The following is a 26,650-nucleotide window of genomic DNA, read 5'->3' on the forward strand; positions in this document are numbered from 1 at the left end:
ATTAAAATCATAAAAATTTTAAATCACAATTTTTTTTAATTACAGATTTAAAATTTTTATGATTTTAATTGCTTAACGTAAGTTTCATTAAAACAACTCCTTCAACATTAATTCCATTCAATGGGATAACTCATGCAAAAATCGTGACTGGTGTTTTTGTTTACGTAAATATCAAAGCATGACAGCTTTGACAGCAACAATGCTTGTTGTCCATGTCATGTTCTGTACAAACACCCGTCAGCTTTAGAGGAACTTTTGATATTAAGATTAAATTTATTGTTAAATGACGTAATAAAATTGGCCCATAATTGATTTTTCGGAATTTTATATTGAGTTTTATGAAACGAAAACCATATTCGTGAATCAATATTTCCTCTGTGGCGCTATAAGGCCGTGCTAAGTTGGTGGGTTCATTCAATTGAACCTATCATAAATGCCGAACGACTGGTACTGTTTGAGTTGTAATCATTGTGAACAGTCTATCCCTCGTGCAAAAGGGATGTATTCAAAATTTGTGCCGAAATCGAAGAAAAAGCGAGAAAAACGAAAGAACAAAACAAAGTGATAAGACGAACATAAGTGAAAAAAAGAAACTAAAAACGAACTATAGACGAAGTGATTCGAAAACAAAGTGATAAGCGAATTGAACATAAACAAGTCAACAACATGGTTAAAACACGCCGTGGAAAAAACACTGAAACCGGAAGAGGTGCCAGAAGAGGTACCAGACGTCACCGAAATACATCCACACGTGGGCGTGGAGCTCGCACTCCTCGAAACACAACACGCAATGCTAATGTACCAGCCAGAGCCTCACCAGATGAATTACCACGAATTTAAAGACAAAGAGGCCGAGGAATACCACGGACACGTACGAGAGGTTTTGGGAGAACGGGCAACACAATAAGATACAACAACGAAGAACAGTTGGCATTGGCCCTAATTGTACTTCGCCGGATCCGCGATGAATTGGATGCAATTGGTTCAAATGCCACCATACCAATATATCAGCAAAATCCAACCGATCTTTTCCCCATGAATCCCGCAGAAAGAATCTGCAGATTTCTACGGACGACTTATAAATGGTCCTAACACCACAGCCATAAAAAACACGATTGAATGGTTCAAAAAAAGGATAGAGCTTTTAAATTTGGAAAACTTTGTTTTGTGTGTATCAATGAATCAGCTGATCAAATACTCATCGATATAGTTTGGACTGGGTTGTCAAACAAAAACGCGCCGTTTTCAAATCGATACATTTTTCTGAATTGCCAAACAAAAACATGCCGATTCCAAATCGGCACATAAAAATTAAATTTCTATACCAATTTGAAAACGGCGCGTTTTTGTTTGACAACCCAGTCCAAACTACATCGATGGGTATTTGGTCAGCTGATTCATTGATACACACAAAACAAACTTTTCCAAATTTAAGAAGAAAAAATTCTTAAATATGGAATAAATTTTTTTTTTCTTAAATTTGGAAAAAAAAATTCTTAATTTCTTATGGTAGACTTGAGAATTAAGACTATTTTTTTCTTATTCCATATGCAAGAATTTTTTCTTCTTAAATTCGGAAAAGTTTGTTTTGTGTGTAGATTTGTCTCACAGCGAACGGTATTTGTTTTACACAACAACGGTAACTAGATTTAAATTTGAATAATTCGTCAATGTGTTCAAGAATAAACACACACTCAGCGCGTGTCGTTGTGAGTAAGAAGTATCCACCCGCTTATTGTCAAAATTTGAACAATTGTAGAGCGCCATCCATAATTGACGGCAAAATCAGCTGTAAATAGCCGTAAGTGATTTCGACATATTGAGAAATGTTGTGAAATCACACCAATTAGTGCGGAATTTTGCCGTCATTTATGGACGGCGCTCTACAACTTCACACTTCGTATTTTGTATGTATTCAATACATGATTATATGCGTGTGGAAGTATCGCATAGACGCTTCTCGGCTAACAGCAATTTGTGGAAGTATTGAAATGTATTTGCGGTCGCCATCTTGCCCTTTCAACGCGAAACCTTTCAATTGATTACTTTCTTTTTATAAATACAGACCAACATACAAATTCGTCTATTTCGCTTCAACAAATTGTCTAGTTGAACGTTCAGTTCACAAGGCAAATACAGCAGCCGTCAACAGCGAGTACAACTACCATTTGGTTCGACGTTTTGCCATTAAGCTAGTTTAAGTAGCTTAAATGTAAGTTAAGTAACAGTAAAGTACTGAGTTTCATGTCAAGCCTACACTAAGTCTAAACCTTAATGATTTCTACAAGAATCAATAGATGGCGTTAGGGTCTAGCATTTGACTTGTGGTTCAGTTTCGCGTTTAATGAATTGAACCAAATATAGCAAACAAACCAGATAAGTTTTAGTCAAATTGGTGTCTATCCACACAACGATTTACATCAATTTTTGTAATTTATTCGTACATGTCCTCACTATTTTAATGGTTTGTGCGCTAAACGCTTTAATACGTACCCAATAAAGATATTAAAACATAATTACAATCAATATAAAATATTTCGGTAAACAATCTAATGGGTGTGTTTTAATCCTGATAGAAACAAACTAAATATCTTTCAAACTGTTGACGTGAGATTAAAGTCACAAATTTTCACGTAAACTAAGGACACAGTGTGAAAAGAGGCGCACTTTAAACATGTTTCGTTCATTTATATTCAATTTAAAACAAATTTACCTTCAACCAGACAGTGTATTTGGCTAATGTCAGCTAGCTAACTGAAAATATCTGGCTGGGCTCAGCGGCTGAATTCAATGCGTTGCGTTTTTTCATCGCATCTGCAGTATACAGTCCATAAGAAATGTAAAATGTTCGCCATTTAGTTTTATGGGGATTTTTGTTTTGTTCATTTTTTGTTGTTTGTAAACAAATCTGCCTATCTTATTGCATTGTCTCTACACATTCCTATGAACATTTACTATGTACAGTGGCAATGCATTGATACAGGCAGACATGTTGGCAAATAACGGTAAATGAACAAAACAAAAATTTCCAAATATATGAATTTTGTACTGCAGATGCGATGAAAAAACGCAACGCATAGAATTCAACCGCTGAGCCCAGCCAGATATTTTCAGTTAGCTAGCTGACATTAGCAGAATACATCGTCTGCCTTCAACTGAAACGAAACTCGTACCAAATAGAGTATCTTTAGTCTTTAACAAATGGAATGAAATCAATTTTTCGTCAAACTATTCGACAACGTTATTGTGAACAAAACAGTGACTATAGCAAAAATGGCATTATTGCCAAAGCCAGCGCTTAGCTTTGAATATGATGTTTGCGAATGGTCATGATCTTGAGACGTATTGCCTGAGCCAATAGTTATAAAAGTGGTATCTTCATCTTTTCTGAAAATTTCGTTGATTGAATAATTGAATCCCGTTGCTTTGTTGCTAACGATACATTTGTAGCGACCCACATCATCAGCGGTAAAGTGCTCAATAATTAATGTCTCGTCCGTGATGTTGTCCGAATTGCGTTGAAATTTCAATTGATTTCGGTTGCCATTAGCTATCAATGGATCGATGAAAATCGAGAAAATGAAAAAAAGGAGTTTGAATCATTCCTGTTGATGACTGACTTAGGATCAGACTATTTAGATTACTTACGTAATTGCCATGTGATTTGTGGATCAGTTCCATACGATTTACAATGAACTTCTACTCTATCGCCCTCTTTCACATATAGAATTGATGATGTTTTCAGCAAGTAAACATTCGCTGCAAAATTTTGCAGTTTAATTATTGTACAATGCTGTCGTTTGATCTCACTTACCAATCACTTCGATGTTGGCCGACACATTTAACTGAGGAACAATGCACGTATAATTGCCATCATCACTGAGCTGTGGACTACTAATCACCATCCAATTTTCTGTGATTACATAACGACCTTTTAAACTTTCGATCACATCAACATTGACCCCATTCTTCTGCCATATCAAATCGTAACCAAATACCGTTGTATCTAAACGTAATTTCAACGGCCTTTTTCTTCTATCGTCGAAAAACAATAACTTTCTTGATGGATCCGAGTATTCTAGCACCAGGTCTAAAATAAACAACATCATTTTAATTTGAATCGCTTCGTTTGGCTGATCATGAAAATTTGTTTCCAACTCACCATTCGATACCGTTAAATTGATTTGTTTCTTCGCTATCGTGTAATTCGCATTGAATCCAGTGGCCTTATTCCTTGCGCTGCATTCGTAGGTATTTTGGTCTGACGCAGTTGCGTTTTCAATGACAAGTATGGCATTGGTCACATTATTCATGTCCTTTTCTAGTTGAACGCGACTTTGATTCAAATTCTCACTGCCACCTGTATTCATAAGGAACGCATAGAATGGAACAGACATTTTTATTTTCAAGAACATTTTTTTAGACAACTTCTTCAAAATCTAATTCGACTTCATTTTTTATCGAATTTTCTTATAACAACATGAACAAAATTTCAGCAATGTTCAACGTTTCGCAAAAAATGGATGCAGTATACGGACATGATTTAAAATGTTGAAGCATATTGATGGCAGAACTGGTGCTTGAAGTTTTATTTCGAACTCACCGATTGTCCATGTGATTTGGGGATCAGTTCCAAATGCTTCACAATGAATTTCTATGTTTGTACCTTTTAACACATTTATTCTGGTCGGCGAATTTTTTATGTGTACAGAAGCTGCAGAAAAGTGACATTTGAAAAAAAAATTTCAATGAAAATATTGATTTTTATGTTCAGCGGCTATACTTTAGCCTGTTATATGTTCCAATAACAATTGATGTTCGATCACTGATTTTAAACTATCATTGTTCACTGCCAGGACATGAATAATGTGACATTGTAAAATGCTTGTAAATTTCCCCTTTCTTACCACTTACCATACACTTCAATGTTGGCCGATTCATTTGATTTGGGATGAAGACATGTGTAATTGCCATCATCACTATACGTTGGACAATTAATTACCAAACTGTTTGCATTTATCTCATGCCGTCCTTTTAAACTCGGAATTTCGGTGACATCGATTCCGTCTTTTTGCCTGGAATTCATCGGACGCTTTCAATACGACGGTTTTTTACATGAATAAAATGAATTAAGAATATTTTCCATGAATAAATACAAACCAATGCAACACATGACTGGTCGAATGGTTGCAGCTTAAAAACAACTTGTCTAAATGAGTCCTCACGTTGAAAAAAACCAATTTGTTCACTGGATTCGAGTAGGTTGGCAAAAGTTCTGCATAAATATTGAAAAATCATTCAATATCGTCAGATGAAATAATAATACTAATACAGCGAAAAAGTCTACTTTGGTTTGATATCATAAAAAAACACTGTATTCATGTTGAAACGATGATATTTTTAATTCTACTAGCATTTAATGATTTGCTGCAAAAGCGGCTTGCAATTTCGAGATAATTTGAATGATTTCAACTTTACCTGAGTTTGTATCAATATTTACTAGGGCCAAAAACACTAAAAGTAAAAACGTTGGACTCAGGCTATCGAGCATTCTGAAAAGAGAGTATTTTCTGGTTTTTAATTTAGAAAAAAAAATTGAGTTGAAAAATCACTCTTTTTTTCATTCAATCGTTCATTCCAAACAGAAACAAGAGAATGAACACAATTATATGCGAAATTTTTCCAACATTTTCACCATATTTTTATCAGCATTTTATCAAATGTTGTGAATCACATCCTTCTCGTTTGATTTGCTCGCGTGATTAACACATCCGCTTTAATTATGCCTTTAATTCCATTTCAAATTCAATTAAAACGTACTAAACTTCTCGTTGGGCTAATTAAATCATATTTTCATCTCTGCTACTGTGTTATCAAAGTCTGCTTATCGTCACCATTTCTTTCAATGCATATGAAATTCATGTTTAAAATAGTATATATAGATTATGTGTCGTAAATTAATAATCGCATAATTTATGTCGCATAAAGTATTGTTACAAAAAAAGCAACTGATTGCGCTCAATGATTATATCCGAACGAAATTTCGTTTTAATTTCATTGTAGACCAAACAAATTGATGGGGTTCATGGAGAAAAAAAAATCCGATGCAAAATACATCGCAAGTTAATGTTTGGCTAAAACTCTAATAAATCAAAATCGATCCAAAAACCGAGTATGGATCGGTCAATATCATACTAATTCGATCGGTCAAAATGATTATTGCACAATTACACATATTCGTTTACACGATGATTACATGTGCTTATATCGATCAGAGTATCAGTCAGTAAGAGTGACCATAACTTATCAAGATGTGTGAATTGTAAATCTAAAAAAAAATGATCATTTTCCCAAATGTTCAACATGGGTTTAGGAAATTATTACAACTAAGACTCGAAGAGATAATTGAAACAGTATGATCAGAAGCATTGCACACGTGTGCATACACAGTTATATGCATCACTCTCGGCTGAATAGTCTCAAATGAAAAAAAAATGATAATCCGAAAACCGTAGACAATGAAATTCGACAGCAGAATATAAAAAAGAGAGAAATATCGTCCGAAAAATGGTTGAAAATCACGGTAAAATCCATGGCATGACGTAAAATGCCCAAAGGCATGACAAAACAACAGTAGCTGAATTGAAAGATTATGCGTTGAGAGAGAGAGAGAGAAAGAGTCGAGAAAAAAATCCGTTTGTTTGTTCTTTTTAGTCGGTTTATTTTCGGTTGCGAATCCAAAAGCGAGACCTGAATATACGTAAACAACACAAACAACAAAATATTATTCATTTCGTTTGCCTTATTTTTTTCCTTCCTTTCGTTCATAACAATTGAATAGAGATGGAAAATACCGAAATTTAATAACACAAATGAACCTTACAGCCAATAAAAAGATATAGTCGTAGCAGATTAAATGACAAAAGCGATTGCAAACAACAACAACGGGCAAAGAAACAAAAAAATACGTCTATTTGAAAATGGAATCAAATGAAAGCGAGATTTTACCTACTGCGGTACCCACATTTGGTTTTCTATTCTCGAGAAAATTGATTGAAGTTGCTGATAAGCCACATTTAACTTTACATATACGATTCTTTTTCCTTGCTCCCTCTCTCTCTCTCTCTCTCTCTCTCTCTCTCTGTCTAGCTCTGTGTTGTGTGTGCGGATTAAAGATGAGGGTGATTTAGGTTTCCGAAACTCATCGCGAACTGTCTTTTACCTTTTAAACGACAAACAATACACGGATCTGTCAAGTGAAAATAAAAACATATACGTGCCATTTTCATGTTTCTTTTCATTCGTGTCGTCTCTGGCATTCAACATATTCGAATGGCGGGCCGTGTTGTTTTGTTTACGATGAGGTACGGTTGCATTACATGTTTGCTACTAATCTCAACTAATCCTTGTATTGGAATTCAAGTAATACAATTTTTTTTTCGCCCGCTCTCTTCTCGGCTACAAAAGAATTTGCTTTGGAATTTGTCTTTGTGTATCCATTATTTTGGGAATCTAACGAACCTTGAAAAATTCGTTCGTTTTACATCAATCTTATCATCGATTCGATCAAGATCATTGCGATGTGATAACAACCATATTTAGAATTCTTTTGACACAAACGTTTCATATTTTGAATGGTTTGTACGCATTTTACGCCGTCTATATATTTAGCAAACATTGGACACAGTCCATATGCATGTATTTCCAATGAAAACAACGTCAATTTTTCTTCTTCTCTCGAATATACAATAAATTTGAAGGTTTTCGATCAAACAATAATGCTCATTGTTTCGTATGGAATAATGAAAATTTGAAGCAAAAATTGTCTTCTTCAATAGACAAACAGTGATTTTCTTTAGAAAAAAAAAAACATAGTTTTCAATAGGTATAAAGTTTATAAACGCAATTCGAGCGAATTTTCTACTTTGCAATTAGTGCAATGCAGAATGATTTTTTGGAGCCCAATGCATTTGTCAGAATTCTCAATATTTGTGAAATACAAATTCGAGACGAAAATTTCAATTTTTGGACCATTGAACAGCAAATCATATTACAAGCGACATCAGCTGGAACACTTGAATAAATAAAATGCATTCAAAAAACATAAATAGTTCAAATTAAACTTAATCACTGAGACTTTGATCTTTTTCCTATTTGATTAAAAAAAACAATTTCCTATCGAAAAAATCGGATTTACTCAAAAATTGAACAAAAAAGGTGGCCAAACGCTTGATCTCATTAGCTTCTGCTTTTTTCGCTTTATAATGCATAGTGTCAATATTATTGGCATTGTAATCGCTCTCTTCCTTTTCAACGCTTCAAACGCATATTGTGCGGTGCCACAAATTTTGCTCTCCGCTGAACTTAAGGCACAGCAAACCATTTCAAACTATGAGATCTCTGGCCACCTCAAAGTATATGCGAATCAAAATCAAAATATATTCAAGTCGGTGAATTCGTTGCCTAGCGAATTATATGCGCATCAAAATTGAAAATTATATCGTAAGCAGAATGAAGGAGACCGTTGTATAAATGTGAGCGAAGCAAAAGCCTATGCCAAATTTGAATGCATACGAATTTTTTCATTAAGAGAAAGAAGAAGAACCGGTCATCATTTATGTTGATGCAGAATAAATGAGACGGCATTATGATCAAGTTGAAAAGAACAGCGTGGCTATAACCAAGAACCAGATTGAGATGAACAATTTCCAATTGAACAAACGCTAATATAATAGTCAATATTTCATTAGGAAAAAAAGAGAAAGATATTTCGAACACTGTCAACACTTCTCTTGCTCTTCACTGGTTTGCCTGCCGTTGTATACAAACACAGGCCAAAATTTAATGTAAACAAAAGTGGCTCGAATAACGAAAACATTGATTTTGTGGCGTCGATGCATGAACATTGAGCATGTTAAACACACGCCGTGTTTGCGTCGAATCGACTTGGACAGAGAATATTACTTTCTGACTTTTTGTAAACATCATCCGAAATTGAGACAGTGAAAAACGCTTACACAATCAATAAACACAATTTTGATTTAACACAAAGTTTGTATCTCTCTTTTGTATTGCAAACGAAGACGTTAGTACTAAAGCTTCTTTCTTAGACTATAATATGAAGGCCATATTCGGAATCAGAGTGAATTGTTACGCTTTTACTGCTAATTTTCCCAAAAAGAGTGAAAAACAAAAAATTTCATTTGGTAAATACAAAAATGGGTAACAAATTGAAAGTGTAAATCAATTGAGTTGATTTCGAGATAGAAGGACGTCATATTTGAAAAGAACAATCATGTCTTTACTTGTTTCACTAATTGGCTCCATTTTTCGTCAAAAAAAACCTTTAGCCTTGAGATTAGGATAGTGATTTTTTATCGATTCAAAAAAATCTTGTAAACAGTAATAAAAATCTCACCCTGTAACAACGACAACTACAACAGGCCAAATCAATGATCGAAAAATCGTGTTAAAACTGCCATTTGTTACCTTGATTAGTGCGCATATCTCGATCTGATTGTATCTTTGTATCTACATCTAAGATGTTCATCTCTCTCTCTCTCTCTCTCTCTTTCTCTTTCTCTATGCCTATCGTCAGGCAAAAAATTTATACAAATTAATTCTGGCTGCCAAATCTCGAGCTAATTTCAGACAAGTTCATTTTCCATTCGAATAAGTTACAATGGATTTATCGAGGCATGGGATTGGAAACTAGTTGTAATAATAAAAACGGAACCAAAATCTCTTTTGCTCTCATTCTCTCTCGTCTCTCGCTACTAATCTCCGACAGTGTCTAATGGAATATGAGCGAGTGTACAATGGAAGGAGCTGCTAGTTGAAAATTGGAATTACATTTTAACAAGAGAGATTGCAATTGAAAACACGAGCCGATAAACTTTTTTTTTCTCTATCTCTCTTCGGGAAGAAAAGCGCAACAAAGCATAACAAGGATAACACATAGAAAAAATCAATTTGGCCACGGTTCTGTGTTGACAATTTGTTTGGTTCAGTTTCGCTTCACACAAAATTGGTCAAAGAATTTTATTGTTCATAAATCCTGTCATGGTTAAATCTTCTTTTTGATGACATTTCAATATTGGGCGAGAGAATCTGTGTGAGAAATTGAAATTACTGATGATTTTTAATGAAATAATTTGCATGTTATAAAATTTAGCACCATAAAGAATATCACTCACTAACTCACACGTAGACGCACGCGCGCAAGTAAAGACGAACCGGCCGATGACTCAAATCATTTTAAATTCATCAGATAAAAAAGCCAGTGATCAATTCGAAAACTGCGTCGTTGAGAACAAACAGAGAAGAGAACAAATCAATTAGAGGCATGTGTTAACGATTTTCATTTGATCAAAATTGAAGATTAGATCAAATTACGCGATAAAATTTTCCTCTCTCTCTCACTCCGTATCGAAAGTGAGTTCGAGTTGTGTGCGCGGGTAATAAATAAACCATAGAATAATTTAAACAGTCAAGAAAAAAAAATCGACTGGATTATGAATTTGAAATTAGTTTGCAAATTGAAATGTGCCACACAATTTTTTTACGAGTTTGAAATTTAAGTGTTTCTCTTAACTCTGTCGGAGTTTGAGGGAGAAAAAAAAGAGAGGAAGGTGACTGCCGAAAAGGACGTTGAAAGGAGATTGATATCTCTCCACGATTAAGATAACTTGTTTTCGATAAATTCAATTGCGAATCGAAAACCGTCACAGAATCTGGTCCGTCTTTACGGAATCCACCTTCGTTGACATATAATTAAATGTGAACCAGTTCATAAACTCAATGAACATGGACGCGCAAATGGCCAAATCTTTTTCTAAACACTCAGTCCAGCGTCGGTAAACGTATTTGGTCGCCGGCATTCAAAACAAGATCAAAGCAGAAAAGAACTTAAATAAGATTACAACTCAATTTGATTTGCTTAAATTCGAATGACTCTCACGCTTTCAACTGATTCGATGTTTAAATGCGAATGTTCTTCTGACTGATTAAGATGGTTTTAGTTAGTGTGGTGCGAACATGTCTCAATCCAAGATTTGGACAATTTTAAATGTTGACATGTCTCTTGTCGATTGAATGAAAAAGAATCGTTTTTGATTCGAAAATCGACGATTCTTTTAAAAATCACATCACGCAGCGGGAACATAAAGATTATATAGATAGGTGCGATTTTGTTTATGACACATGCGAGTGATCACACTAGGGTCACCTCATAATCGACAATTGATAATTATAAACTTCATTATAATAGAATCACCAACATCAAACTTTCAGCAAATCGGACTGTGTCCCGGTCGATAATCGCATGATGATTCGGTCGATCATCATGCGATTATGGCTATTTTGAACGGAAATCATTCGATTATGGGCTACTTAATTGCCGCAGATTTTCGGCTCAATGTCCTAAGCCGCCGATTTATTCTCTCTTCATCGAGACAGAAGTCGAATGGAAGCACATTTTTGCAGCTGTTGCCATGTACACACTATCCCGAAACGATTTGTGATCGCTTCCAACAACAAGATTCAAAAATTGAAAGAAAAGCGGCGAACGTTGTGTTTTCTTTTTCCTCTTTATTTGTGTCAATAAAGCGAAGAATTGATTCAATTGAATTACATTAAGTAAGAGAAAAATAAAGCAGCAGTGACATTGAATGGAAAAGAAGGAAAAATCCTGTGGATTTCATGTTCGGTTGCAACAATATCCATGTTTTCGGCCTGTTAAACATGCGCCGTTCAATAGAGATGACATAAAAATTGTTAATTGTTCCCGTGGCTGCTTGTTTGTTGCCCAAAATGAAAAACCAAATCTCGACCAATTATTGCGATCGTGCACAATGAATGCGGCCATGAATAGCGGATAGAGAGCGACAGAGTGAGAGAGAGAGGAGAGTATCGAGGTGCGAGGGTGATTTTTTGAAAAAGAGAAAACCCAATGAATCTTTGTAATGCGCTACACTCAGTAACAATAACTGCAGTTTCAAAGCAGAAAAAATCATACACTACACGTTTCGAAGACGTTGAAATCAACGGGCTTATTCACTTATTTCGTTAACAATGCTAATAATATCCTCACCCCATGACTTCAAATTGAATCGTACTGAAAATGTATTGAATCGTCGCATTTTCGTTGTTGTTGTTGCTGTTGGACAATGCCAATTTTCAAAATTGGACACAACAAAGTCATCACTGTGATGCAGACAACGACACAATTTATAGTTATTCAAATGAGTGTGTGTCCTGTATGTGTGATGCATTTATTTGTTGGCACAATGAATTTATTGAGGATTTTTTTTCTCGTCTTCTTTTGCTCGAGAAGAATTGGCATTGCCAAGAAATTGAATTGAAAGACACGCAACAATGACACTAAAACTCCAGGGCCCGAAAATGAAGAAATAAATAAATAATTTCTTTTTGTTGGCTTGGGTGTTGTGTTTCTCTCTTCCCTTTTTTTCGAACCATGGATCGAATCGAATACAAAAGGGCAAGCCAACGAAAACATTAAGGCCAGCAACACACACAATGTGAAAAAAAACTCGTACGTGGCCAACAATTGTGTGGATGGCCATGCAATGGAAAGAGATGGAAATGGTAAACAATGACCGAAAAGATAGCAAAACAAATATAAATATTTTGTATTCGCTTGAGTTTTGTTTTCCTTGGAAGTAGAACCATTATGCACACGTGTGCATCGAAGGAAAAAAAGCCAGGAAAAAAACGGAGAGAGAAAAATCGAAGCCTTTTGTATGGAACAACAAGAAGATTGGTCGCTTTTCTGGCCGAGGTGTGGTAGTGACTTAACGAGCTCTTTGAATATGACATAATTTGTTGCATGCTGAGATTTTTTTTTAGCTCTCTTTCGCTCGTACGTAAACGGCTCTGATCTCTTCCTGTTGCAGTTGAACGGCAATAATAAACTAGCTTTATTGAAGACGTCTTCGACTTTACAGACGAATTCATCACTTCGAATTCGATCACATTGTTATACAGTTTCTTTTTTCAACTTCTTCTTTTTCTTTTCAAACCGATTGAGACACTTCAATTGCCCTTCGTCATGTCTCTTCATATTTGTGTTTCTCGTCTCTTTCTCATCGTCCTGAAGCCATTGCTTGTCGTGGGCTCAACAACAAAAACAGATTTTGCCACGAATTTACTAATAAGGATTGAAAATATCGCTTCGATCCCTTTGTTCCACACATCCACAATGCATACAAAACAACAAATTCTTTTCAACAAAACTCACGATATTGTATGGGCAAACCTTTTCAAAACAAATCAACAGGATAACGAAAATATTATTTCAATAAGATCAAAATGCATACAACACATAAAAAATAGACACACAGAGACACAAAAGTCAAACGCGCACCCAGAGAGATACACAAATCGAATAATGGATGAACGCTTTCGGTCGATTTGTGTTTAACCAACGCCAACACACACTCAAACATACCGAGCCTCACATTCGGATACAGAAATCAAATGATGACCGCTCCGCTTTACTCGTTTACTTATCGATCTTTGGCCTTACTTTGATCGCTGTCGCAATTGTCTTTGAACGGAATACTCCTTTACGCTGTGAGGAAAGGTATTGTTGTTCTTCGAAAAAAAATCTTCGTCGAAATTGAAGGATTTTGATATTTTTGATTGTTTTTTTAAATTGAATTTCGCTTAATCATGGCGCAATTTTTTTCATTGATTTTTTTTTTTTCAAAATTGAGCCCAAAAAAATATTTCGAAAATTCAAAACAATCATTCGTTTTCGTAAGTCTTGCCAGAAGAAGACTCAAAATGGAAAATGAAAAACATCCATCCTCAAAACCATCAATTTTTCCATTTGTTTATTTTCATATCGTCGAGTGGCATTGCTGCTTCAGTGCTTCAGTGCGAAAAAGTCGAAAAAAATCACGTCTATCGACCGGATGTTGTAGGCACCTACCGAAAGGGATCGAGTCATTCGTTGGTCGAATCAATCAATTATTCCAAACAATAATCACGGAAGAGCAACCGAAAAAATCACAGTTTGGACAGCAAATGCGGCTACCTTTTTGCTTCGTTCTCCTTTTCATTTCGATTTTGTGCCAATGTTCGTTGTTTTTTGTGTGTAAACCTTTTCCTTTTCCTTCGATTGAAACTTATATTCTTCTGACCTAGTTTTCAATATAAAGGTGGTTCTGCAAGCGAAATTGGGGCAATGACTTATGATTAAAACGCAATCAAAACCATCCTCAGTGCCATACGGTGAATTGGCACCCGCAACCACCAATTCATTTATCATGTCAAAATTCAATTATAGTTTCACTTTCGATTGGGCGAACGCCTCAACCGGCAATTCACTTTTCACTCAATTGATACCTTATTTGTAACATTTGGTTGCCGAATAGAAAAAATGACAATTTAACCAATTAATTTGTTGGTTGGTGTACGGGCAGCAAACAGGATACAGTGAAGTGGGCATTTCCTACGTTAATTAAACCGTGTTTTTCGGCAATCATGAAACAAATAAAAAAAAATTGGTATTGAAGAGTGAGCGCGCGCGCATGCAGCCGAAAGAAATTCCAAAATCTCACTAATACGTAATTAATTGCCTGAAAAATGTTCGACACTTAACACACACTTCTGGTTCTTATCGAGACCATGGAATCACTTTTGCATCCTTTTCCATTTTCTCTCTTTGTGTTTTATTTTCTTTGCTCCTTCTCGTTATCTTTGTTGTCGCCTTTTTTGTATTTTCATCCATTTTTCATCTTATCTTATCTCATCCGCTTTCTTTCTAACTCTTCCACGTTGCGGGCGCGCAGCGTTTCGGAATGATGAAAGTTTTGGGATGCGGCAAAGAGAAAGTGTTACACGATTTTATTTCCCAATGATCAAGGCGGTGTCGTGTGCTCATGGGACAGATGCACCCATAATCGGAATCCTTTTCGGTTAGTCATTTATTATGAATTTATGGTTGAATTCCGAAAGAAATGCATTTTGCCGGTAGAGCATTTACATCTTTCGAGTGGCCATAAAATAAAAAATGAACATAAACAATTAAATTCTCGAAGCATTCGACATAACCGTGAAAAATGAACAAAATAACAGTTATATTGGGCATGTCTGGGATTCATTTCAATTTCAATTTTGTCAAATGAAAGACGATTTCTCATGGACTGAACGCTAATTTCAATTTACGATTTGTTTACAAGCATAAAATTGTTGAAATATCATCAGTTTGAATCCAAAATGTTTTGAATTAGCCAGAAAATTTGATAATCTTGTCGCAGACTTGTAAAATAAACACATAAATTCCATCGGATTTCATCGAATCGCTTCAATGATTATTATTGTTAAAGTTCAGCGTTGGTTCGAGTCTCATTTTACATTCCATGAAAATATCGAAATCGATACATGGATAAATACAGAAAAAACGTGGAAAACAAGACGAGAAAAAGGATTTTCAAGTGGAACCACATGTGTGTGCTGCATTAGCAAAAATTACGTTCTTGAGACATTCGAATTGCAGTCATTTAATGTGTGGTATTTGTTCAAATCTGATAATAATTTTAGCTTATTTTCGAATATTTATTGCCTGTATTCGGTGTATTGATTTCAAGTGTGCGTCAAAATGCAGCACATCGTAATTCACATGTTGTTCACCAACTCAAGATCCATTTCTCTGAGCTGGTAATTGAAGCTAAATTTGGTTTTAAACTATTTTCAAAAACATGTTTTTGCTTCGCTACCTCTGTTGTGGACCATTTTTGTTTGTAGTGCAGACGATTTTTTTTTCGAGGATTCTTATCTGCACTGGAATGTCAAAAACACGTGCAATTTGGTTTTTCTTTGGAATTTCATGCAGGGTCTTCTTGAAAGAGTCTTTCACTGTAATGAAAAAATGAAGAAAAATCACTCACAATTTATAAATGAAGAAGAAAACCTGTCAAAAATGAAAAAAGAAAAGCAGATTCTGAGCAGAGAAGCGAAATGAAAAGATGATCAAAGATGGAATTCGTGTGTTGATAGGTATCATAAAAGGGTAATGGCAAAAACAATGCGTCAAAGAGACAATTCGTTCGGTTGGACTTTCTCCACGCCTCGCAATGGATTGTGTATTACGATGACAGTGCCATTCATGATGACGGTGCCATTAAGATTGTCATTGTCCTCGAATACGGGTTAAGTGTTTGATGTGACGATCAAAACATAATTATTACCACGGATCGAGTTTGTTTTTGTGCCAACACACAAACACGCCAAAATCAACTGAAAAGCAATCAACATTTCTCATCAAAAGGCTAAACAATAGGATCGCACACAAACAAAACAAAACAAAACAGTGAAATTCAATGAATTGTGTATTCATAAACAAAGAAGTCGCTTTTGTCCTCGTGATTGTAATTCAATTGACGCTAGGGCCGCTATTTTGCGCACTTTGAAACAATATGTGCACAGCATTGATGCGAGCAACGGATTTAATTTCAAACAATCGGCTTTATTTATTGCATTTAAGCCGCAGAGCAAAATTACTCGGTTTCAAATGTCGTTGGTTTTGTTTATTCAAAAGGATTCAGTCGATTATTGTTTTTTTTCTTAGCATTGTGTCACCTGATCCTTTTCAACTCCAACCACTAATTGCTCTATTAATCATGGGACAATCACGCACTGTTTCATGCAATTGCCAGCCATTTTATGGGTTTTATTGTTTTCCAGTGAAATTCATTCCTTGTTCTTTCGATTAATTGTGAACAGAATTTTGTTCGATCATTTCTCTTTTAGATCCGTTTAATTCATTTTCAAACTAATTCAATACTTGCCTTTTCAAATTTATTGAGACTTTTATCGAAGAACCGTCTTTGTTTTGCTCTTTTGTTCATTAATTTATTGAAAAGACGAAGTCTCTACTTCATTAGAGTGGATCTAAATCCTAATCAAATTTACAAAATGGAATTAGTTTTTTTTTCTCTGCTCAAAATTGAACAAAAATAATCAAGATGAAGAAAAAAAAAACTCGAGGAAAAAAGATCGAAAATTGTTTGGTTGAGGCAGGCGCTGTGTGTTTATGTAAACAACTCAAATATACATATCATTTCTATTGAAATGTGTCGGTGCCGTTGTGAAATGGGATCATTTTTTTTATTTCGTTCTCGGGAAAACATGCACCACGAAAATGGTCACAGTCAACCGAAAATAAGTTCATCAGCGATTTTGGCTTACTAGCTGCCACACTTTTTGACATGAATTATGGCTTTTTGATGTAAATGAGATTAATATTGGGTTTCTCGGTATTTATTTACACAACTTCTGGCACTAGACAAACAAGCATTAAATCTAACTTAAAACATCGTTGCTGCCTATCATACTGGGCTTCTTGTGCTTGCTGTTCATTCGACAACAGTCAATATGTTATGCCCACAGCAAATAAAGTGCCCTTTATCATCAGCGCGCGGGCTGATAGTGTCAATGCTAGGCTATGAAAATTCGTGTTGAAGCGATTAAAATCCTTTTCAAACATCAACCATTTAGTTTATGACTTTTCGGATTTCTCATTTCATCTTTTTTTCTTTCTATACTGTTCCTAATTTCAATTTTTATGTTTCATTTTTTCCATTTCTCATTCATTTTATCATTTTTTTTCAACTCTCTTTCTCTCTTCCTCTTCAACTGCTCCATCTCGTTCTCGCTCTCCCTCTTTCTTTTCGACAAGCTCGTATTTTTTTTTCATTCATATTTGATTTTTCTTGTTCGATTTCATTCCCATTTTTCGTTTTCTATCAGTTTCTCATTTAAACTTGTTCGATTTTCACTTCACTCTCCATTTTTGTTTATTGCATTTCTTCCATCTATGCCTACTTTACAAATCTTTTATTTGCTTCTGCTTCTACTTCGCATTCAGAGAGGAAAAAAAAGCGGGTCATTAATTCTAAGCATTTCATTTCAATTTTCCATAATTTTCATGTGTTCATTGGTTATCTCGTGTTGACTTTATGGCTTCTCCTGCGGATTACGGATCATTATGTGTTATCGCTTCAAATGATAATGATCAATATTACAGATGCCAACACTTGAGACATGTTCGATGAGTCGAACGAAAAAAAACCCCGATAAACTTGATCATTTCATGGGCGAATTAAGCGTTTAACGAATGTTGCCAAACAATTTGGTTGTTTGTAAAATTGGTGCATGTTCGAAGGCAGCAGTAAATGCGTAACTAATGGTTTTATCAATGGCTGTGGCATTCGAATGTGAAGCGAGAGATCGCGCGCGGGCGCTGATAAGTGTTTGCACTTGAAAATGATTGTGCTGACGGAGGGAGTGAAATGGAAAACTAAACAAAAATTAAATGCATCAATTTCGAGTGTGTATGTGTGTGTGTATCGTAAACCCATAGCCCAGCCAGGTCGTGTTTTTTTCGCTCTTGGGTGTTTTACATAACAACATGAAATTTAATATTTTTCCGTCTCCATTTTTTTCTCGCTTTTTCTCTTCTGGAACGAATTGCTAACGGTCAAATAACCTTTTTTTCGTCGACTAAAAATCAACTTTGTATCCCATCGTGAGGCGGATTTTTGGTTGAGACGAACGAGCGCATGTTTCATGGGCGATATTCTTGAAGAAAAAAAAGGTATAAACACATATATTCGTTTTCCTTAAACACACGATGATCGAAGTAAACACACGAGATGATGATGACAACAAGTACACGACGGGTAAAAAGCGAAATGTTGAGAAAAAATATATCAAATTTCAACCCCTACTGAGGTAATGGTACGGTTAGAAATGTGGTGAGCATATTTATTACGCTCTATGAATGGAGTGTCAACTCTTCGCATCACTGCAGCGGATTCTTTCATAAATTTTCGAACATTTTCTTGGTTTTTTCGCTTTTTTTTTGCGCCAACTTTGGACAACGCATCCAAGTTAGTATCGAAAAGTATGCGTACGATACGATTTCCTACATTCTGTTTTTTTTGTTCATCGTCATGTATAACGGATGACGATGCACAGCAAGCAATTTTTTTTCTCCAAAGATCGAACTCGTGTTCAACAAAAAACCATGTTGGAATTTCTTGAAAAAAAATAACAACAACAACGAGAACAGCAACATAGTAGAAAATTTGTATACAAAAAAAGGCACATTTCAATATGGAATTGCGTTGAGAGAGCAAGAGATATTTCGTAATATGAGCCGATCCATATGCAACACATGCAACTAATCCTATTCCGTTGTTGTTGACCACCGAAATGCATAAAAACGCATGGCAAAAAAAACAACAACAACACACGACGAGAGAGAAGTGAATGAATGAAGGGGAAAAAATGCCGTCTCGCACATAAACAACATGTGATATGGTTTGGTTTTAACCAGAAAAAGGAAACCATCATGAAAGTCATCAATCAGCGCATGTTTTTCAAGAGAGAAATATTGAAAAATAAAACTCGAATAAAACACACAAACTACGGAGTATATTTATCGTTTGGCGAGGTTGTTTTCATTCATCGAATGGAAGAAAAAATAATAGGCAATCTGTTTATCTCCCGCTCATTTAATTAGTCAAAATCAAAGGAATGCATTCAGACTCCGAAACATTGGTAGAATGGAAAAAGAATGTGAAATCAGAATCGATCGACAAAGAAGAGAAAATTCAATCCTCAATTCTAAACCGAAAATTGATCTCCATTCATTATCCTTAAATCAATGATTCGAGAAATCCAAATCAGATAACCGAGATACAAAAATCCAATTCAATCTTATTAGTCGCACCGAAATGAATGGGCCTATGCATAATTAAATCGGCCGAATGGATGAAACGAAATCCAGAGAATATCGAATCAAAAGAGAGAGAGAGAGAGAGAGAGAGAGAGAGAGAGAGAGAGAGAGAGAGAGAGAAAAGAAAGAGAATTGATCGAAATGGGAAAAATCAAATCGATTCGTTCGATCCACATCGCGCTGTGTGCTTGCACGTTCGCTGCAGAGAAAAATGTACACCCCACTCAATGCTTTTTGGTGTTGTTTCAACTGCTTGGAATTTTAATTGAGGGAAAAATGGTGAATAACAGGGCAAATAACAAAACATTAGTACCGCATTGAAATACCATCGGATTGTTTGTCTGTCCGTGTGTATGCGTTGGCATTTTTTCTTCCTTTATCCATTTTAATTGCACCGACACCGTGTGCCTGTTTAAAGATCCTTATTTCATTTCATGTGCATCTTCATATTTAAAACAGGTTTTAAACCGTTTTCACCTTCTCTGTGTCTGCATATCAAGCGCGCAGACGTTTCTGATTAGAATAATTTGGGCCAGTGTATATGTGCGCGGTCCTTTTAATGAACTTGGTTTCATTTTTTTTTCACTTTGGCTTCGATTTGTCACAATTTCGAATGGGGCACGCTTGCCCGGCACATGTGCATCGAATGTATTTATATACTTTTTCATCGTTTTTTTCCCTCCTTTAGCGTTGAGTGTGTATATTTTTTTATCATTTGTGTCTGAGTTGAAGAGCGAGAGGATTTTAGTGTTTGCCTTTCCCATGCGCGCACAGCATCTCGAGTCCTTTTTTTTCTTCTTCTCTCCATCTTGATCGGATCTCTCTCGGTCTCGAATCGAAACGATGCTTTTCGGTTTTCGAATCGAAACGATTCCGCTTTGTTGTTTCACTAATGTGCCGCTCGCGATGCCATGTCAACACAGATAACATCAAACATTTGAATGCCGCTTTGTGTGTCGTTCAACGAGTATGATGTGTGCGCAGGACAAGTTGACAAATATCAAACATATTCAATGAGTGTGTCAAATGGTGCGCACATGTGAGAGAAAACAACCAAATCATCGCAACAATCAGTTTGATTCAGCAGAAGAAAAAAAACAAGAGTCGAAACAAAGGCAGGCAGAGAAAAAACCAACAACATTGAGAAATATGAACTAATGGATGGAAACGTTTGCCATTTCAACTTAATGCGACTAATTTTTCGGGATTTTTTTTTCTAAGTGCTCTTCAGGCAGTGTGCCGTCTTGGTTTTTTGCCGTTTCTTTGGTTTCAGGCAACAGAACATATTGTTCATATGATAAATTCTTTTGCCTGTTTTGCCAAAAAAAAAAACAACAACAACACACACAATGCATTTTGTAGACAAAGTGAAAGAAATTTGTGTGCACAAAAATTGCTTGCTTCTGGATTTCAAGCAGAAAATACTCATCAAATATTTGATTTAGCCATTGAGACCATGTGTTTTTCATCAAAACCATAAAATTCTCTCTCTCTTTCTGGTGGTGGTACGCACACACATATCTGTATTTTTTACTTTTGAGCGCTTCAAGGGCCTTGTCAACGAATTTTCTGGGCAATGGCGCTCAAATTGGCATGCTAATCGATGCATGTCGAACGGGCGGCTTCCTTTTTTCCTCTCTACTCTCAGCCACTTTCGCTATTTTCTTGGAAGGCATTTTCCATCGATTTGAATCTCCCACTTTCGGCAAAATGTGTGTAAGCGCATCTCAAGTGCCGTGATTTGAATTAGCAAAACATATTGGGAGTTTGTTTATTTGGAAAAGACCAAACCGCCCGACCATCAATTCACTAGAAATTTTTCGGTCGGTCGACTTTTTTTGCTTTGGGTCTAAACACACGCCAAACCCATTTGCCATCTGAGCATCTCTTTTCGACACCGTCTGATAACTTCGTTTTTCATACGTCTTTAATACGTTTTGCATGTGTGCCGCTAGGGATTATTTTTAAATCGACAACTTTTTGCACCAACCAAACGAATTTGTTTTACTTTATCGCTGTGCAGTTTTCAAGATCAGGGTCGCTCTGCCTATTTTCTGTTTACATTTGATTTTCTTCTTTTTTTTTCAATGGCATTATTAACGCTATTGATTTCAGTATTGAGTCAACATTGGAATCGAAAGCCTTATCAATGGTACCATACTAGAAATTTAATTTCCTTTCTGTATTAAAACAATCCTCAAAGAGACGTTTGTTTCTCTTCATCAGCATCAAAAATGCATTCGAAATCTTTTTAATTATCAAAAAGCAAATATAATTCAAATGAAGCCGAAATGAACCCGAAATGAAGCCGAAATGAAGCCCAAACGAATCCAAAAAGCAAAAATTCGTCTAAAAAAGTCAAAAATATTCAAAACCTTCAGAAAGGAGAAAAATCATTGAAAAAATCCTTGATTTATTTTTTTTAAAAGCCAAAAAGTCATAAAATTAGAACCATAGTCATTGAAAACCCACCCAAAAATCATTACCTTTTCGCCAAAAAAATGATTTTTCAGTGTAAAACAAACATTGAAACATAAACAAATTTAATAAAATGGCGATAAAGGTGCATACAATGCGACATCATTTATAAAGTTGTACAATCGGCACGTATGTTTGTCTTTCGGTTGTGGTCGAAAGGAACGAATGTGTTCGCGTGTTCGAAAGGAAGTTGGAGGTGATAAGTGAAGAGAGAAAAAAGCGCCTTGTTGTATGTTTAAAATTGATAAAGGTAGGGTATCAAATGACATTTACTATCGTGGTCATAAATTTATTTGAATGATAAGGTGCACGCAAGCAAAACAACATTTCTCTCGGTTCATGTGTCTGCATTTTCCAAATCAAGTCGTTTTATCGTATTCTTTTCCTCAGCTCGTTATTTCTTTCTAAATTGCTTGTCACTGGGTCGATTAAAAGAAGGAGAATTTCGACTTTTGTCGAATAATGAGTTTCAATTAAACGGAACGAACGCCACAGACGAACATTAACCGAAATAAAAACTGGCATCTTATCTAATCCTCCGGCAAAACATTATTTTCAATACATTTTGCGTCGTGTTAATTGGTTACTAAACATTCGCGATAAATACATTCAGTTCTCATTCGATGAGATTCTGACCGTGTCTCCGGATTCGATCAGTTTTCTCTTGTGACTTGTATCAATCGTGTGTTTGAATGCGACTTTTATCTATTCTTCTGGGATGTTCCTTTGAAATAAAAAAAAAACGGAATTGAATAAGCATTATTCTCCATCAATGTTTGCTATTTTCAAGTTTTGCTTCTTTTGAGAGACCGTATTTCCTGTCTTCAACAGCATTCCATTGCGTTTCATTACAAAAAGTAGGCTTTGTGCGGATAATAGAGAGCCCATTGACACTGACCATAAGGGTCTAAAAACACATGCTATGCAATTTTTGTAAGTGTAAGAATTAATCGGCCAATTTCCATTGAATTGCGGAATTGGAAATTGTTCCATCGTTCATTTGTTTCTGGTGAAAAGGAACTTGAGAATCATTCTGGCCAAAGAACGGAAAATAGACAAAAGAGAGTGTCTCAAGTGTAGTGAATGCATGTACAAAACATCCGATCGAATAATAATAATGGCATGCTCTTGTGTTGTCATTATTTCGATGCTGTGTGCGTGTATGCGAGAGTTGATTGTTCGTTCGGCATTTTTGCCATTAATGTGAGATTTGCTTGAAGTGTTTCTTCTTCTTCTTTTTTTCTCGCTCATTGATGAGTGCATCCAAATAAATACAATAATCAATATTTCCACGAATGTTCTTTTGCCATTTTTCACTTGATTTTTTTCCGTTTTCAAGCATTCTCGGCACCATTAAACATTCCATTAAAGCCAACGTGGCTTTGTAATCAACCTCAATAGCATTCCGAATTTTTTTTTTGTGAAACTAAAACCTCACATTAACCGAAAAAAAGGCGCACACACTTACAATTTATTCAATTTCGCGCCAAAATAATGAGACATAGTAAATTACAACGATCTAGATTATTACCTTTTTACTCCCCATTTGGGCATTGATGCTGTGTCGTCAAAGCAGAAGACATAAGGCAGTTCAGAAAAAAGACTTTCGTTCAATATATTCAATGAAAAATAATTTGTTTTTGGTCATGAGGCGGAAGTGCGTATTGAAAAAAGAAATAAGTTGGCCGCGAGTGATTTGAACACTTGTGCCGACGTTGACTACACACGCTGCGCAGCATCGGCAGCCTATTTGAGTTCTCATTTCGAAATGGTCGTCTCCTATCATTATCAGCACTTAGGTACAGCGCCGCAAGGCAATGAACACTCATTTCGCCACCGATATTCAAATAATCACAAACCAAACATGGAAAAAGTGAAACCAATCGATTTGCCCATCGTATCGGCCCCAATTTTCCGATGAAAAATCTGAACTTTTTGACTGACATGGAAAGAACGCGCATCGAAACAGATGAATCGTGAAATAATAATGATAAATGCAGTGTTATTAATGATCAACAAGTCATTACTTGTGGACTTCATTAACGAGAAAGAAAAAAACAACAACACCATTCCTCGACTCGCTCATTCAATGCGTCGTTTTTGGCACATTTTTCCATCTAATGACAGACCGTTTGTTATTTTGTATTTTTATTTTCGTGCAATGGCAATTTTGGATGCACTTTATTCGCGTCCCCAGGATATTTAATCTGGCCTGGCTTTTCGAGCCCATAAGTAAGTAATGGAACTTAATCAATTTTTGCGTGTGCATGAATTATGGCAGAGATAATGCTGGCTGAACAAAACATACGAATTTCGTTTCGACAAAATACACATCGGTCGTGTTTGGCTTTAAAAAAAGCCCACAACAACGTTAAATGTGCACACAACAAATGCACGCGATTTAATTTGTTTTGATGGCTCAAAATAACTCGAAGGGCTCAACGAAAGCCAAAATTCTGCATTCATCTTAATTTTATGGTTGGCATGAACAATTTTTGAAAATAACAAAAGGCAAATGATGCTTCTTGAATCGATTCGGTTAAAATCTCATCTCATTTTTTTTACAAAAATGGCAATTCCTTCCAAATAATTCAAGCGACGATCGAAGTATGTCAAGAGCATTATCGTCTCGCCAGTGGAAATAGTTTGCAATTAAAGATTATCGATGGGGACTCTTTTCGAAAACTCACGTGATCGTCATTGTCAAAAGGATTTGTAGCTACCTGTTAGTAAAATGAAAATTGAAAGCGACGGTCGAAATTTGATCGCATGAAAAACAACAAGAAGAAGATGGAACAAAAATGGATAAAAATGGCCGTGATAGACTCTAGTAATTCAGGATTAATAAATGAAGGGACAAAAAAAAGAGCGTGGGGCGAGCGCACAGTAGGTGAGCTGAACTTTCAGAGCGCATATTTAACGAGCGAGAACAAGTATTAATACGGCACACCACATAATCTACCCTGTATTAGGGTACGACGTTGATATCTCTTCTCTTTTCTTCTTCAATTTTTTTCTTTATTCAATATTGATAACATTAACAGCACATATACGTGATCTACCTGAGGCCCTCTCTCTCTCTCTCTCTCTCTCTCTCTCTCTCTCTCTCACTTTGCTATCCCTTTAATCTAGCCAACCATCGAAAAAGGTTTCTCGTTGTGAGAACAAACAATGAAATGATCGATAGAGGGAGAGAGAGAGAGAGAGAGAGAAAGAGCAATAAGAGAAAACAAAACAATGAAAATGATTAAGAAAATTTTAACCGAAACAATGATGAAACGGCGATAATGCATTTATAAAAAAAACTGTATGTATAACCCGAAGTGAAAGACGAAGAACGGAAGAACGGAGATAACGAAGAAAAAAACCAAAACAACTCCAACAAAATAAGGTAATTTGAACACGTGCAGTCATTAAATTTGTCAGGTAGAATGGAGAATACGACGCATCGGAACATTGTGTATGTGTGCTGTAAGTACGATGAGAGCGTGTCGACCGAACGTAAATATGATGATTTTTTTTTCTCCCGTCGTCTCCTTTGTTGATCGATGTGCACGCATTGATCTGGTATTTTATGACATTTAAAAAAAAAATTCGAAGAGATGAAAAAAGACAACAACAACCAAATTCTGATGGAAAAAAGAAATACATATATCGAGCTGAAATAGGAGAACGTTACCTTTTAACGCTGCACAAAAATAACCCCGAGACATTGCAAATACAGACAGGATTTGCCAACAGCAAAAAATTTTATGATGAAAATTACATGAAAATTACCAAGACTTTTGTGCAACTTGTCTTTCTTTCGTACCTTGCTTTAGAGAGCGATCTTTTTTTGGGGCTCAAAAATGACCGAGATCTTTTCGAATCTTATCTTTTTGTGCAATTTCTTGTTTTTTTCCCGAAATTTTTATGATTTGTTTGCCATTTTTCAATTTCGACGATTTTTCCTATTGAGAAACCATTCGTTCAGGTTGAAAATTGCGCACGATGCGAAAATGATGTCGTAATCCATGGATTTTTATTTCAATCGACTTAAAGTATACGAATCGAATTGAAATACACGCATCGAATTGAAATGGAGACATTGTGGCCAATAGACGTCGACTGGAAATAAGGATCGTCGTTACTTCAATTCACTTGAATTCATTGTCTCTGCTCAATCTTCCAATAAACAAATGATTGAACCTCTGTTTCAAATAGAATCCATTCGAAAGTCTAACCTGAATAATCGGTTAATACCTTGTGCCTCTGTGAAAAACGACCGTTAAAATCAGAACATTTCCCTTGACATGTCCAATTGCAATTTCCATTTTGCAGTTGTTGTCGCTGTTGATATTTGCATTTCGTGTGTTGTCAGGTAAAATATTGAGCTCGATTTTTGGTTCTGGGTTTGTTATTTCT

At 35.7% G+C, this 26,650-nt stretch overlaps 2 protein-coding genes across 2 annotated transcripts in view; both read right to left on the minus strand.

Moving 5' to 3' along the window:
- The window catches only part of LOC129575285 (omega-amidase NIT2-like), a 311,296-nt gene that overhangs the window by 144,567 nt on the left and 140,079 nt on the right, over positions 1-26,650 (minus strand). The gene's annotated exons all lie outside the window — the stretch shown is intronic.
- LOC129575283 (hemicentin-1-like) lies at positions 2,200-5,574 on the minus strand. The gene is made up of 8 exons (XM_055458560.1): positions 5,479-5,574; positions 5,161-5,275; positions 4,915-5,075; positions 4,604-4,714; positions 4,163-4,360; positions 3,815-4,090; positions 3,649-3,759; positions 2,200-3,550 (listed from the first exon to the last, which is right to left on the minus strand). The coding sequence occupies exons 1-8, from the start codon at positions 5,549-5,551 to the stop codon at positions 3,213-3,215; spliced, it is 1,383 nt and encodes a 460-aa protein (XP_055314535.1). The 5' UTR covers positions 5,552-5,574; the 3' UTR covers positions 2,200-3,212.

This window comes from Sitodiplosis mosellana, unplaced genomic scaffold (genome assembly GCF_009176505.1).
Source record: "Sitodiplosis mosellana isolate CC-2019 unplaced genomic scaffold, AAFC_SMos_1.0 Smas_scaffold_6166, whole genome shotgun sequence".
Lineage (NCBI taxonomy): Eukaryota > Metazoa > Arthropoda > Insecta > Diptera > Cecidomyiidae > Sitodiplosis > Sitodiplosis mosellana.